The sequence below is a fragment of the Muscardinus avellanarius genome (assembly GCF_963383645.1).
Source record: "Muscardinus avellanarius genome assembly, chromosome: 13".
Taxonomy (NCBI): Eukaryota; Metazoa; Chordata; class Mammalia; order Rodentia; family Gliridae; genus Muscardinus; species Muscardinus avellanarius.
The window spans coordinates 26,628,685-26,644,916 of record NC_137799.1 but is presented as its reverse complement, the minus strand read 5'-3'; the positions used below and the strand labels follow the sequence as shown (position 1 = coordinate 26,644,916).

General features: G+C 40.0%; 1 protein-coding gene across 3 annotated transcripts in view; it reads right to left on the bottom strand.

Annotated features, from left to right (window-relative positions):
* Positions 1-16,232, bottom strand: part of TMEM245 (transmembrane protein 245) — a gene marked incomplete at both ends in the record, with an annotated part of 94,799 nt that overhangs the window by 21,537 nt on the left and 57,030 nt on the right. For 2 of the 3 annotated variants that reach the window (XM_080709425.1, XM_080709426.1), the window contains 4 exons: positions 5,226-5,371; positions 5,497-5,619; positions 12,679-12,810; positions 14,956-15,054. In XM_080709425.1, coding sequence (XP_080565551.1) covers positions 5,226-5,371; positions 5,497-5,619; positions 12,679-12,810; positions 14,956-15,054 — 500 coding nt within the window. Of the gene's footprint in view, positions 1-5,225; positions 5,372-5,496; positions 5,620-11,835; positions 11,872-12,678; positions 12,811-14,955; positions 15,055-16,232 lie in introns of all 3 variants that reach the window. The other variant, XM_080709424.1, reaches the window with a different exon arrangement.

Below are 16,232 nucleotides of genomic sequence, written 5' to 3'. Positions count from 1 at the left end.
GTTAATGCATTAATTTTTTTTAGATATAATGCTACTGCATACCTAATAGGTACTGTGTAGTGTAAATATAACTTTCATATGCATTGGAAACCCAAAAAATTAATGTAACTTACTTTACTGTGATGAACTGAAACTAAAGAAATCTACAAAACCTCCGAGGTATGTCTGTATAGCTAACCTCTCTCTTAAGTTACTTCTCCCTCTCTCCCTCTGGCGTGTCTGGCCCAGAGACCCAGCTCCTCTGTACAATGCACAGACATCTGGCCAACAATGGATTTCCAGCAAGACATGGTCACGCTGTGCCCTCTGGTACAGAAAGCAACCGAGGGATACAGGGAAGAGCTTTTGCGTGGAAATCTTCTGTCTCCACTGTCTATCTGAGTCCCCAACAGCAGCATACAACACTGGCATCACCTCAGAGCATCTGGAGGCTCTGGCTGCAGTGCTAATTCAGTATTTTTATACCATTAGTAGGTGTTTTATGTCCTTGACAATGTCTATTGAGCATGGATGCTTACTCTAATGCTAAAAACATAACAAGTAGTTCTTTTGATTAGAGACAGTGAACATTTGTATCTCAAAACTAGCTCCATCATAAGCCCATTAGTATGAATGGCAATTTTTAAAAGCATCACAATGAGAAACCACAAATAAGACAAAGTTTTTTGTTTTTTTGTGACACTGGGGATTGAACCCAGAGGCATTCTACCTATGAGCTGTACTATTCCACAGCCCTATTTCTTAATTTTTATTTGGAAACAAGTTCTCACAACCTGCGATCCTCCTGTCTCATCTTTTCAAACACCAGGATTACAAGCATGTATCACCATGCCCGGCAAGACAGTCTTTTACGGCTCTTTAGCTAATTTAATTTTCTCTAATATGCAAGAGATTAGATCTCAAGTAAATGAAAATGCATTTGATAGCTTTAAACTCTGGTATACATTTTAATCAAATATTGTTTATATCCTTTAATCCATGAAAATTTTCATGGGTCTGGTCATGCAGCTGACCCCCGACTTCATCCCACTTTTCACTTATGCATGGATCACATAGAATGAGTTGAATAGTTTCCATTAACTGCAACACTGATGGTGGTTAATGACTGCTATTCACAAAATTTGGTATCACTGACAATTTACCAACCAAAGTGTACTTTAACATTACTAAGATTTAACTAAATCTTAGTTTTTTCAAAGTAAAAAAAAAAAACAGAAATACTGATTTGCTGGAGGATCAATATTGATCTTTTTTTTTTAACCAAAATACTTTTAATTCTCCTCAGTTTGGGTGCAGAGGTAGGAAGCATGTTCACATTCCAGATCCAAGTCTTAGGTTAACACATTCTCCCATCTAGTTCATCTAGTTCATCAGCAGGACTTCCACCCACCAGCACTGGAAAAAAGTTGTAATCCCAGCAAGCAAGAGCCATACCCGTGTGCATGCACTCATGTGAAAATATCACACACACTAAATTGCACTGAGGCCGTGACAACATGCAACTTAGTAATGTGCAATACCTCCACCAGAGCAAGCAGAATGGGAGCGTCGGGGAAGAAGGGTGATGAACATTCAGGAGACAACATGCTGCTAAAGGGAGGAAAATGGTTTGGGGATAAAGGGCGCATGCCACTCACTCAAACTTCATGACATGAAAACCCAATCACAAAAGTATTCACTTCAGAAGGATACCGATTCAGAATTAAAATGATAATTAAGGTTCAAAACTACAAAGGCAAATTGGTCATCAGGAAGCCACACAAGTCAGAAGGCGGAGCTTCAGGGACTAGCGCTGTTGGGTCTGGTCATGCAGCTGACCCCTGACTTCATTCCACCTTTCACGTATGAATGGGTCACATAGAATGAGTTGAGTGGTTTCCATTAACTGCAACACTGAGGATGATTAATGACTGCTACTCATGAAATCCGGTATCACTGATAATTTACCGACCGAAGTGTACTTTAACATTACAGCACTTTCAGATTCATTCGAATACCTTTTCCTCTTAAAATCTCTCTCCATGAAGAAACATATTCCTTCATGAACACAATCCTTCAGAATGAAAGATTTGACAAAAGCTCTTAAAACCAGAACTGGTTCTTATTTCTATGGAAAGGTTTCTGAAATGAATCCATGCAAAACCTGTGTTATTTCAAGTCTTAAATTTGATCTAGTAAAGAAATAGCCCAAAAGACTTAAGACTGCAAAATAACATTTTGAACTATAGTCTATAACTTATATAATTTGATGCAGCTTTGGTAAGAAAAATGGCCAGCCATAATACTTTTTCAAATCTGTACCAGATTTAATAAACTCCTAAAAATCAATCATTTGAGAACCAACAGGTATTGAAGTTTGGCAAAACAACTAAAAAAAAAAAAAAAAAAAAAAGGGCAAAAAAACCCCTGAAAAAAACTAAAAAAAAAAAAAAAAATCTATTTTGCAAAAGGTACACTTCCTCCTATCTATGTCGATGAACAAGTAGACAAATTCTCCCTGAGTAGAAGGCCCGAAAGACCAGCCACCAGCTGCATGCGTCCACTTGAATGGTCTCAACAGTACTACACATTCAATTCAGTCTTTCCCTAGTCAGCTTCTTCTGGAAGGAGGTGTCATGGAATAACAAGATACGTGCTTTCAATCAGCTGTACCCAGGTGCGAATCACAGCTTTACTTACCAGCCACAAATTAAAGGAATTAAGTTTAAAACAAAAGACGCAGCATATTTGGTACCAAAAAAAACAAAAAACAGTGATTCAATGACAGACATTTTAGAGGATGATTGGCAACAAGTTCAATCTAAAAAAGCAGACAAGAAAAAATTCAAGAACTATGATTTGAAAACAGAAAAGCTTTTGTGAGCTGGGCATGGTGGCACACGCTTGGTGTAATTCCAGCATTTGGGAGGCTGAGGCAGGAGAATCGCAGGTTTGTGGTCAGCCTCAGCTAGTGAGGCCCTCCGCAACTCAGTGAGACCCTGTTTCAAAATAAAGAATAAGGGTGTATTCATTTCGAGTCACCCCTCCATGCCAGTCTGGTATGGAGCTGTATTTCTATTTTCTGTGTTTCTATCTTTCTAATAATCTTCTTTATATCTTCAGCAAAAAAAAAGAATAAAAAAATAGGGCTGCTATGAATGTAGGTATGCATATGTTACTGTAGTTCTCTGATGGAGGGGAAACCTCAGCAAAACTAGAATGGAAGGGTAGGAGAGGAAGAAGGCTGAGGTTGATTAATGGAGGAGCTAGATTCAAATATGTGTAAAAATATGAATGTTAGCATGGTCAACCTGGACACTCACTGTTGTGAGGGAGGGCAGAGGAAGCGGGGGGAGGGCACCGAGCACAGTCTGAATGTATGCCATTTTCAATATCATCCACATAAAATTTTTTTTAATTATGCTAAAAAAAATAGGGTTGAGGGCGTAGCTCAAAGGTAGAATGCCCTTGGATAAAAAAATAAATAAATAAAAAGCTTCTGTGAAAATAAGAGTCAGTGCCAATGAAGATTACTTTAAAAAAATGAAGCATGTCTTCCTTAAAGTTCTTTATGAACAAGGGAGACATTTTTCTGTATGGTCTGGCTTAAGTCACAGTGACTAGAGGACTGCTTTCCTAAATGGTAGAGCATCTGTATACATTTTTTGAGTCAGGACACTATCATTTAGATAAACAGAAGATTGCCAACTGCTTTCATCATTTCATTTACCCAGTAAGAAGGATAACCAAGGGTCACACAGGTTTGGAAGGGACACCACAGCTGGTCCTGTCTTGAAGATGGCATCGCTCTGTCTCTATTAAATACATTCCCACACCTGGTTATAGAGATGTTCCATGTGGACACTTAAGGGCACTTGACAGGAACTAGGCTCAATGTTTTAAAATCCCACTTAGCATTCAATCAAGGAAACAAAATATTGATAAAGATTTTACCCTGGTTGTTACAAGAATACAAAAAAAAAAAAAAGTGAAAAAGACAAAAATCAGTCAGGCAGGATTTTCAGGTCAAATCAAATTTCTATAGTTGACTAATTCCAAACAATGTTGTTCTCCTTCTCTCTTTTTTGAGGGAATTTTTTTGGGGATTGAACCCAGGGCCTCACAAATGCTGAGCTATCTCCCTAGCCCTTTTACATTTTTGTGCTAGGGTCTCACTAAGTTGCCCAGGCTGGCCTCCACCTTACAATCCCCCCACATAGGTCTCCCAAGTGGCTGTGTTACAGGTGTGTGCCACCACACCCAGCCAAACAATGGTTTCTTTTAAACAGAAGCTTAGAACTATATGGGAAACAATATAAGGAACTCTAATGGATGGTACTAGGGTTTAACTTGAGTATCTATTCGGAAAGTAAGATCTGTAGTCATGTTAATAAGCGAGGAGAGGAAGGAATGGGGAAATCTGAAAGAGACCTGGACTATAAAAGGTCTCTCCCTTATAGACGACAAAGAAGGAGAAGGAGGAGGAAAAGGAGAAGACGAAGATGAAGATGAAGACGAAAAAGAAGGGAAAGAGGAGGAGATGACAAAGGAGAAGGAGAAAGGAGAAAGGAGAAAGGAGAAGATGATGAAGAAAAAGAAATAACAACAGCCAAGAAAGAGCTTATGGGTGGAAAAACTGGAGAAGAATCTCATTAAAAAACCAATCCTACAATACATGGACCGCAGAGGTAGGACAAAAGTTTCTGGCCAGAGCCTACTGTGCACAGAGCATACATGACTTAGAGGTAATCAGAGACAAAGACTGCATTTTCATTTCAGTGTTCAGCCTATTTCTGCAGAGGACACAGCTTGGTGGCCCAGGGAGAGAAGACGACACAGGGAGGCCATCTACTCCCCTCATGGATGCAAGACAGAACTCCTGAGAACTGGGGAGCGTTCTGAGGGGACAAAGTGGTGGAATAGGGGGTTCTCATGAGCAAGTAACCCAAAGAACGAGTAGGCAGAGAGCTTACAGATAGACAGCTCATAGAAGGTGACATTATATCTTTGTAAATAACAGGTTGGATAGTACAATATCAAACTGCTTGGAGGTTTTTTATTTTAATTTCTTTTTAACTTGTGCACTGCTCATAGGATCCTCTGAAAATGAGTTGAAATTTTTGAGAACACCAGAGTCCATCACTAGTTCAGCACCGAATGCTACTAGGAAGCTCAAGGTAGAAAACAAGCTTCTTATGGAAAGCAGGTGATGAAGAGAGTAAGAAAAGCAAACATCTCGTCCCTACCTGATAGCTTCTTCCACAGACTGGCCAATAATATTAGAGGAAGGGCCTGGCTGAGATAGTGGTGTCAGGCTTATCACCCACTTCACTGGCTTGTAGTACTCATCACTGGAACTTAATAGATAAAATAGTGTGGTCAGGAAAATTATCTGCAAAACAAAGGATAGTATCTCCTAAAATATCACATTTGGGAAACTACAGGAAAACATACTTCTGCAAACGCAAGCTTTAGTGGAGAAGGAAATGTGAGGTGCACTAGCCTAGACATACATACCAGGGAGAGTACAAAGTTGAGAAGGGCAGTGCCGCTGTAGAAGAGGATGGTCAGCAGCGTGGTGACCGTGGTAAACAGCAGGCTCACGTTCCGGCTCATAACAACCCACAGGGACTCCAAGATCTGACGAGGAAGGAAAGCTGATGTCAGAGCAATCCTCGAGAAAGGAGATGCGACAGCCATCCAGTGTGCCTTCAACACAGTGCCTTACTACCGTAACTCAAAAGAAAGAACTGAGGGCTACTGTGAATGGAGGGGAAATCAATAAAGAGCATCCTTATGTTCAACAGCAAGGGAAAAGTTTAAATAATAATGGTGAATCCACTTCGAATAGTATATGCAGTTATTAAAACTATCTCTAACAAAAATTTTTTTACACAATACTAAATTTAAAAGGATATGGAAATTTTATATATAACTATGTAAAAATGAAATGCACAAAAAATGGTTATAAGAGGATTTGTCCAAATATACCCTGTGTACATTTATCTTGCAGAATTTTAAGTGCATGAAGTTCTAGGAATTATTAGTTGCCTACCCTTCATTTTTACCTTCTTAGATTCAACTACAAATATAAAACGTATCGCTTCAATGACCATTATGTCACAATAAAGGTAATGAACACATAGGGTCAAGGGCAGAACCTTTCTGAGATGGACAATGATCACTATACTGAGACCTACTGACTTCAGTGCTCCATCACCTGCAAGTTCACTAGAAACAGTTACCAAGGCGCTGGTCATTCACAGTACACATGCCTGAAAGATGTGCAACACCTACAGCCAGCCCATCTGCGAGCTTTCACTGCCTGTCGCTTCATGAACCTAAAATTCCCTCATGACAATGCCTGCTCTACCCTCCCTCTTCATGAAAAGCACGAAGGCAAAAATGACCAAACACCTTCCAGTGAGGTTTCAAGATGTTTCCACAGCACTGCTGAGGTAAGCAGATGCTATCATCACATGCAGATTGAAGCTCACAGGTTTTTACAAACTTGCTAAAGGCACAGAGCTCAGAAATAGAAGAGAGCTGGAACCAGAAGTCATAGTGCCTGGTTTTTATCCTGGTTCCCCTTCTGAAACAGTAGCTCTATTTTTTGTCATATGTTCAAGTTATACCATCTGTTCTATGAAAGGCCTATCCATTCCTTTCCTACCTCAAATTTCTCATTTATAAAGGCACATTTTGTTGCCCTTGGCATTTTTTTTTTTTTTTTTTTGTGAAACTCAGCTCAGTCTTCCTAAAAGAACTTCAACAGGCTGGTTTCACTTACAAAAACGCCTTACATAAAAATCTTGAAAATGTTTCGTGATGCCTACAAAAATATGCATGACTGACTTACTGACCTTGTGGGATAAAGAATGAATGAACAATGCCACTGGTTCCAGAAACAAACCAACAATGCCTTTATTTGTGATTTTGAAAAAGCATGTTGTTTGGGGCTTAGTCATTCTGGAATTTTTATCAAAAAAATTTAAATAGTTTCTGGGTCACACTTAAAGAAAATAACTTGTGGTAATTCTTAAGAAATTATCTGAATATATCAACCACAGAATTAATCAATCAACAACAATCAACCTTTCTTAATTGAAAGAAAGAAAATCAGCTGGAGGAAAGAGAAAAAAGTATATTTCTAGACAATTGAGTATACTCTTAAGGTAGCTCTCATTTATATGCCAGGTTTAAAAGGAGAAAATTAACATATTCTAGATCAAAAGTAGGAAACATGATCCAGGCTCAGTGTTAACTTAATCAAAGATAGAAACATTACTGAAAGAATGTCAAGAACCGAATAGCTGGTCATGAAATGCATTCAAAAAGCCCAGGAAGCCAGGCGTGGTGGTGCACACTTGTAATCCCAGCATCTGGGAGGCTGAGACAGGAGGATCGTGGTTCGCAGCCAGCCTCAGCTACTTAGTGAGGCCGTTTGCAACTCAGTGAGACCCTGTTTCAAAATAAAGAATAAAAAATAGGGCTAGGGGTATAGCTCGAAGGTAGATACCCCTGGGTTCCATCCCCAGTACCACAAAAAGCCCAGGAGACCCTCCTAAGCAATGTGTTCATGAAAGGTGCTCTCTGCTATGGAGAAGTGGCCAGAGAGGCCTCACCATGCCCCAGCTGTTCTATGGCCCTTCAGTCTGCATCTACTGCTCATCAAATAACCTTTCAATTATTAATTTGGCTACCTGGGTATTTATTGAGAGCCATTAGTCTCACCTTCTTTGGAATCAAAAAAAGATTCCAAAGCAACAGTTGAGAATAACAGAATATTGTAGGACGTGGAGGTCAAATAAGAGAAAATGTAGGGAATGTCAATGTCTTCTGATATATACTAGGACAACTTTATGAATGAGACTGGCTATGAGTTGTCTGTTTACTACCCTTCAGAAAAGAAAACAAAACAAAGCAAACAAAAACACAAAGGTATGAGACTAACAAATATAGAGTGCTCTAGATGAAATACATTTGGAAAATAATGTAGTATTACAGCAAAAGCCCCATCTCTGGGGCCAAGGAGGAAAAAACTGAATTTGAATATTAACTGTTCATAACAGGCAATTTAAATTTACTGAGCTTATTTGTTATTTAAATGAAGGCAATTATATTGGCTCTGCAAAATCTTTATGAGAATTAACTGAGAAAATATCTGTAAAGCACTTAACACGATATTTCTAACAAATACTTGATATAAAAACCAATAAATAATCATCTATTCCCTGAACTATCCATTACTCAATATTTAAATGTGTTTAGGCATGCAAGAATTACAACTTCCTTTAATATTATTTCTTTCCTACATGGCTACATTGTTTTAGTTGTAAAAACTACTATCTTCTTTCAATAAAAATTTATAAAATTTAAATAATTGTCCATATCATATCTTAATTTGATTCAGTAACATCGCTTCATCTGTCCGTAACAGACCCATTAAAATTCAACTACTATAGGATCAAACATAAAACAAAAAAAAATGCAGTAACTTTTAGTTAACACACCTGAATTCCAGGGGAAAAAACACATTCAAATGTATTGTTAGACGATAGGCTAGCTTGCACCTGCAGCGGCATTAGAAAGCTGCCAGGAAGGCCCAGGAAAGTGGTGGCACCTGGTGACTGTTGGGTCAGGCTGACCGGGCTGGCACCTTCCAACTGGCTGTTGGTGTTTCATTCTTAAATAGGAACACACTAGCCGGGTGTGGTGGTGCACGCTTGTAATCCGCTTGGGAGACGGAGACAGGAGGATTGCACAGATTTGAAGCCAGCCTCACTGGCTTAAGAGATCCTGTTTCCAAATAAAAATATAAAAATAGGTCTGGGAGTACAGCCTGGAAGTAGAAAGTTCCATCCCTAGTACCACAAAAAAAAAAAAAAAAAAAAAAAAGGAACAAACCAAGGGTCCTTATAATCCCAGCATTTGAGAGGCTGAGTCAGGAGGATTGTGGTTCGTGGACAGCCTCAGCTCCTTAGTGAGGCCCTTTGCAACTCAATGAGACCTGGTTTCAAAGTAAAGAATAAAAAACAGGGCAGGGAATGTAGCTTGGAGGTTGAATGCACCTGGGTTCCATCCCCAGATCCTCCAAAAAGAAAGAAAAAAAAAAAAAGGAGCCCACATCAGGAACCCAACATCTCACTACAGGCCTTTAAAAAACCAGTTAAGTGGTGATCACAGTGTGGCCCCTGGACAACTGAGTCCTTAGGGTCCTTCTGAGGGTCTGTGACATCAAAACTACTTCTGTAATACTATCAAATATTTGCTTTTTCTCCCGTGGACATGGAAACTGATGGTACAAAGGTGATTGATGGCAGGTAGGACTGCGGGGCCAAGGCAGGAGTCACGGCTGCAGCACCTAGGCATCCCAGTGTTCACTGCCATCTTCACCTCAAACTCAACACCCTGTACTTGGGGATGTCCTCTATGAGCAGTAGAAAGCATTTATCATATTTGGCAACAACCTTCAAGTGCCTGTCTCTTTTCGGACACTGTGGAAACATGCAGCATCCCTGCTACAGCTGAAGCACCCCCAGTCCTTGAAGGAGAAGCCCTTGTGTGGCTGAGTAGAGAGCTGTACCATCTTTTCACTGAAAGCCATGTCCACATAAAAGATCTAAGCTGGGCGTGGTGGTGCACACTTGTAATCCCAGCATTTGGGAGGCTGAGACAGGAGGATCATAGTTCGTGGCCAGCCTCAGCTACCTAATGAGGCTGTCTGAAAATCAGTGAGACCCTGTTTCAAAATAAAGAATAAAAAATAGGGTTTGGAATATAACTCAGAGGTAGAATGCCCCTGCATTCCATCCCCAGTAACGGCAGGGTGGGGGGGGGGGATCTGGTAGAGGGGGCATGTCAGAGAAATTTTCTCAAAAATAGTGTTACTTCAAGAAAGCCACTGACAGTATTTGCTCTCAACAGTAAAATCTGAGCTTCCAAGAAAAAATAATCCTAACTTTAGAAATTTATATCAGTCACTGTAACCTTGATAGCTTCTTAATATTTTTCTCATGAAGTAGTTGGTGATCATAAAGAATGTGTTTTTTAAGCTGTTTTAACAAAACTTCTCAGTATTTTGAAAATACACAGGTAACAGTGAACCAATATTTCAAATGACTATGTTTATTACAAAAAGTATACAAAATGGCCGGGCATGGTGGTGCATGCTTCTAATTACAGCATTTGGGAGGCTGAGACAGGAGCATCTCAGGTTCCTAGCCAGTCTCAACTACTTAGTAAGATCCTCCTCAACTTAGTGAGACTCTGTTTCAAAATAAAGAATAAAAAATAGGGCTGGGAGTGTATCTTGGAGGTAGAATGCCTCTGGCATTCCATCCCTAGTAACACACACACACACACACACACACACACACACACACACACGCGCACGCGCGCGCATACAAAGTAAAGAAATATTCCTAGCCAAGACAGACCAAAGGGATATAAAAGTTCATTGATATGGTTTCAAATGTCACACTCAACTAATCTTTTAAAAACATCATGTGCTGAATTTGGCTGTAGTATCGAAGAAAAACAGCCACAATTAAAACCTGTTAAAAGGTTCCCCTCTTTTCCAACTAAGTATCTGTGTAAGGCTGAATATTTTTTATGTATTCAATCAAAACAAAAAGATCCCAAGGGACTGAAGGCACCGGAGATAACAGAATCCAGATATCAAATAGATTAGCAAATATTAAAAGTCAATATTCCCAATAAATCTTTTTTAATTTTAGAAGACAGTATTTTTCATAAATTAAAAACATGTTCTATAATGTTAACATGTAATGCTACTATTTAATAAATGGATAAATACTGCCTTTGGAATCCTCAACCAAAATGTTTGAGAACCACTGGCCTAGATAAAACAGAGGTAAGGGATTATCAAAAACATAAAATAAGCCAGGCATGATGCCACATACTTGTAACCCCAGCATTCAGGAGGCGGAGACCAGAGAATCTCGGTTGGCAGACAGCCTCAGCTACTGAGTGAGACCCTGTTTCAACATAAGAAGAATAAAAATAGGGCTGGGGATGTAGCTTGGAGGTAGAATGCCCCTGGTTCCATCCCCAGTACCGCAAAAAAAGAAAAAAGAAAAAAAAAAATATATATATATAATAATGTGGAGTAGCGTCTGCTCAGAAGGCTGAGGCAACTGAGGCCAGGAGTTTAAGGCCAACCTGAGCAATACAGTAAATCTCTGACTTTATTTATTTATTTATTGATTGATTGATTGATTGCAGGTCTGGGATGGAACCCAGGGGCATTCAACCTCTGAGCTATACCCCTGCCCTATTTTTTATTCTTTATTTTTAAATAGGGTCTCAGTAAGTTGTGGAGGGCCTAAGTAGCTGAGGCTGTCCACGAATCGCAATCCTCGGGTCTCAGCCTCCCAAATGTTGCCTGGCTAAATCTCTGACTCTTAAAAACACAGGGAAGCCAGGTATGGTGGCAAATGCCTATAATCGCAGTACTTGAGGGACTGAGACAGAAGGATGGCAGGTTTGAGGACAGATTCAGCAACTCAGTGATAGCCTGTTTCAAAGTAAATAAAATAAAAACCAAAAAGGCAGAGGTATACCTTGGAGGTAGACCACCCCTGAGTTCAAGTCCTAGTACCAAAAACAACAACAAAAACACAGTGAGTCCCCCTCTCTTAAAAAAACCCCAAAAATGAGCCTGAAGGATATGAGTTTCTTAGACTCGATTCTGACCTGTTGCAGCCATCTCAGGTGAGTGTGAGGGAGGGAGGAGCGTGAGTGCAGGCAGAGGCTAAGGGCAGGAAGAATTGAAAGAAAATCACAGAGCTGTAAGAAGGCACTGAAGGACTTGTAAGAAAGTCGCATCTTTACCTTCGTCTTCCATAATTGGAAGCCAAAAGATAATACCTAAAATGGCAAAACAAGAAAGAGGAGTATAAACATTATTTTAGAAATTCAGGGGTAAACACCCAGAGAAATCTGCTTCTGGAACTGACAGTTACTCCTGGAGACTGTGGCTGGAGGCACAGGGCAAGCTCTACCTTTTTAAAAATAAAAATATTAAAGGCACTGACTTCTCAGCTATGGTCATGTATCACTTTGATAAAACTTCAACTTTTAAAAATAGGACACTGCAAACCTCAACTTTTGTTAATATCATGAGTCACAAGTTTATTCACAAGAAAATTATCAGCTCTGTGAAGAGCCACATGCCAGGACACCTCACAAAGCCTACTGGAGAACGATGCTGAGCGGAAATGAACACTCAGCAATGCTGTAAGAACGTGGGGGTGGAGAGTGTGGCAGGAAAGCAGGGGAATAACAAGTAAACCTGTGGATACGGAGCCTCCCTAATGCAAGGGGAACCATATTTCCATATGTCAGGAACTTCACCCACCAGAAAAGTAGACCCCTCCACAGTGGTCCAGCTGGGGACATTCTGGTAAGCCTGGTGGATGGAGATACCTATCTGAGAATCTGAGAGCCACATGAATCATCATCCATGTGCTACAATATTCAGCATCTCTGTACCAAGCAGTACACCTGAGAACTATGGCTTTCGAGCATTCCTAGTGCATTTAGAGCTCTTGAATCTACATGCCATGGCATTATAAACTGGGTAACTGAAGGCCTTCATGTGTATCAAGAAAACCTGGAATGAGAGTTTCTGTTTTTACACATTAGTCTACTTTAACTATAAATACAACGTCTCACCGAAAGAAATGTCTCAATGTTCTCATGCACGAAGGAAGCAATATCTTGCCAGTCCAGAATGTCTCCCAGCCAGCTGTTCTGACGACTCACTTGCATCTTGTGTCCTTTGTGCCTTCCGGAATGTGTCACATTCTATGGCATAAAACAGTTTAGATGTGAAATGTCTATCCTAAGCTGAAGGATAAAGAGCATCAGTGTCCCATTTTGCTTTACTTCACTTATGCACATCAGCAAGTACACAGAGGTGGAAAACCTTACATTATTTAAGAAATCAATTAAGAACTCCATCTAAAGCCCCAAAATATACTTTTCCATTTACACTCTAGAAACGGGTCAAAGGCTGCCTCAAGTACTCCCTTTCTAAATACACGTCTAAACACATTTATTAATTAACAGACACAAAAGTCTACACTACTGTATTCCCTTTTACTTTTTTCTTGGCTTTCCATTTTTGCTTTACTTCCCCTTCCTCATCATCTTTTTTTTTTCTTTTCCTTTTTTTGCAGTACTAGGGATGGAACCCGGGGGCATACTACCTCCGAGCTACACCCCCAGTCCTATTTTTTAGTCTTTTTATTTTTTGAAACAGTCTCACTGAGTTGTGAAGGGTCTCAGTATGTAGCCGAGGCTGTCCACAAACTGGGATCCTCCAATCTCAGCCTCCCGGATGCTGGGATTACAAGAGTGCGCCACCACGCCCGGCTGCTCATCTTCTTAATTAACCTTCCATCCAGAAGCCAGGTGCAGTGACATGTGCCTGTACTCCCAGCTGTTTGAGAGGCTAAGGCAGGGGGATCACTTGAGCCAGGCAGCCTAAGGTCAGCCCTTTCTCAGCAACAAAAGAGAACAACCCCCACACAAACAAAAGAGGGAGGGAGGAGGTGATAACAAAGAACCAACAGACTCCTCTCCTTTCATCTCCTGGAGAAAATCCACCACCTCTGCCCCACCACACACAGCAGGGCACCGTGGCCCACTGGACCCAGTGTGGGACCTGGCTCAGCTGCACCGGCCACTGTCAAACCAATTTTATGCTTGGTGAAAAATTCTCTTACTTTCAATCTTACTTACTTACTTTCAATCTTACTTCTTACTTACTTTTACTCAGATGTAAAAGTACGTAAGAACAAATAGCATTCAAGTTTGATTTAAAATAAAGGTCTCTACACATTTAGATCATCTCCACTTCCTTGAAATGTTCTTAATGTTTAGAACTGTACTTTCCAAAATAGTAGCAAATATCCACATGTGGATAAAATAAGCACTTAAAATGTGGTTAGCCCCAAAACTGGGATTTGCTATTGGTATACAATGCAAATTAGATTTTAAAGACTATATTTTAAAATGAATGTATAATATCTCATCAAAATTCTTCTATTGATCCACATTATGTGAAACTATAGTGTACCAATAAAATAAAATTTTAAAAAATTACAAAAAAATGTTTCTTCTATTGGTCACATCTTGAAACTATAGTATTTGGGGTACATTAGGTTAAATAAAATATATATAATTAATTTAACCAATTTTAATCATTTAATGTAACTAGAAAAAACAGCATCACAAAGGAGGCTTGCTGAGGATAGGCATGTAGCTCAGTGGCAGACATGCATAAGGCCCCAGGTTCAATCTCCAGCATCAAAGAAAAAAAATCATGTATTTTGCATTACATTTCTACTGCACAGAGCTACTTAGAGGACTAGACATTGTCTATAATAATAAGCAGAAGACAAACTACTGACATGCCAGATGGACGAACAGGTTCTGCCACAGAGACAAACCATCACCACAAAATGACTTTTAATGGCCTAACACTTAAGATCTTGAAATTTAAAAATGTCAATAAATAAAATCCCAACGTTAATCCAATTGAGTCAATAAGTCCATAGAGTGAAAGGACATGGTGGCTCACGCGGCTCGCGTCTGTTAATCCTAGTACTTGGGAGGCTGAGACAGGAGGATCACAGGTTAAAGGAAAGCCTCAGTGATGTAGGGAGACGCTCAGCAACCCAGTAAAAAATAAAACAGGGCTGGAGGTTTAGCTCGGAGGTAGAATGCCCCAGGGGTTAGTAATTCATTCTCATTCTCTCTCTCTCTCTCTCTCTCTCTCTCTCTCTCTCTCTCTCTCTCTCTCTCTCTGTCTCTCTCTCTCTCTCTCTGTCTCTCTCTCACACACACACACACACACACACACACACACACACACACACACACACACACACACGTGCCAGAGACCGTATTAGTTTACAATGGAAATCTTTAGGTAAAATAACTTACCTTTACAAACCAAGAATGATACAGTCGGTCCCAGAGTTCTAGTACTTGCTTCTCAATTACAGCAGTATTGTTCATTTTATCTCCTAGAATTTTATGAAGCTAGATAAAAAAAAAATAGATATAATCTACTTTAATATTTCAGACAATCCAGTAAGATTTGATATATGAAGGCTCTTCATTTGTCCAAACCAATCTAAAAGGTTCCAAACTATTTAATTATCTTCAGCCATATTATGTTACTTACGTATATTCTATTCCTTGGGGTTCTCTGTAAACCCCCTTTCCTCTCTCATTTCTTTGCTTCCTTTTTCTTTCCTCTATTTTTAGGTCTCTAGACAGTTACCCCAGATAATGACAAAACAGTAGAAATAGAGCCATGCTTACTGACTTGTGTGGTCCCATCGCCCTAGCTCAGGATTTTAGCCTAAACATAAATTCTTCCCTTACTCTACGTATTGAGAGATATCCCGCCTCAGGTAACTATGACTGGTCAGACCGGATTCTGGGTTTGTGGGAACCAAGTCAAATGGTAACAGAACTTATACTCCTTTAGACTTATACTCCGTTAGACTTTGTCTTCTTTGCAACTGCTATCAGAAGAATGATGGAAGGCAAGAAAGCATTAAAAACAGAAAGCCACTTGAGAGCCACCTAACCGAAGACAAATAACCTCATCTTAAAATAGGGAGGCAAAGCTGAGCGTGGTGGTGCACGCTTGTAATCCCCGTGCTTGGGAGGCAGAGACAGGAGGATCGCGCAGGTTCGAAGCCAGCCACGCTGGCTTAAGAGACCCTGTTTCCAAATAAAAATATAAAATAGGTATGGGAGTGTAGCCCGGAGGTAGAAGGGCTTCCAGGAACCCCAGGACCACCAAAAAAAAAAAAACTAATAATAATAGGGAGGCAAAAGCAGGGGGCAGTTCTCTGTACCTATCTTGAGATCTTGGGAGCATTTGCCATGGCTGACCCAATCTTTCTTGATATCAATCTTTCTTGGTAGGCTTTTGTCTCTAGGCATGAATGCTACACAGTTGGTCATCCTGCTACCTCAAGTGCTGTCGACTGGCTCCTTCTCTAACCTCCCAAAGCTTCAGTGCTTCACAGGTCTCTCTGTGGTCCTTTTCTATGCACACTTTCTCTTCAGAACATGTAATGGGCTAGAGTGTGTCCATCCCAAAATTCACGTTAAAGCCCCTTGCCATCAATACTTCAGAATGAGGTTGAATTTAGAGATAAGGCCTTTTAAATAAGTAATTGAGTAAAAATGACGCTATCAGG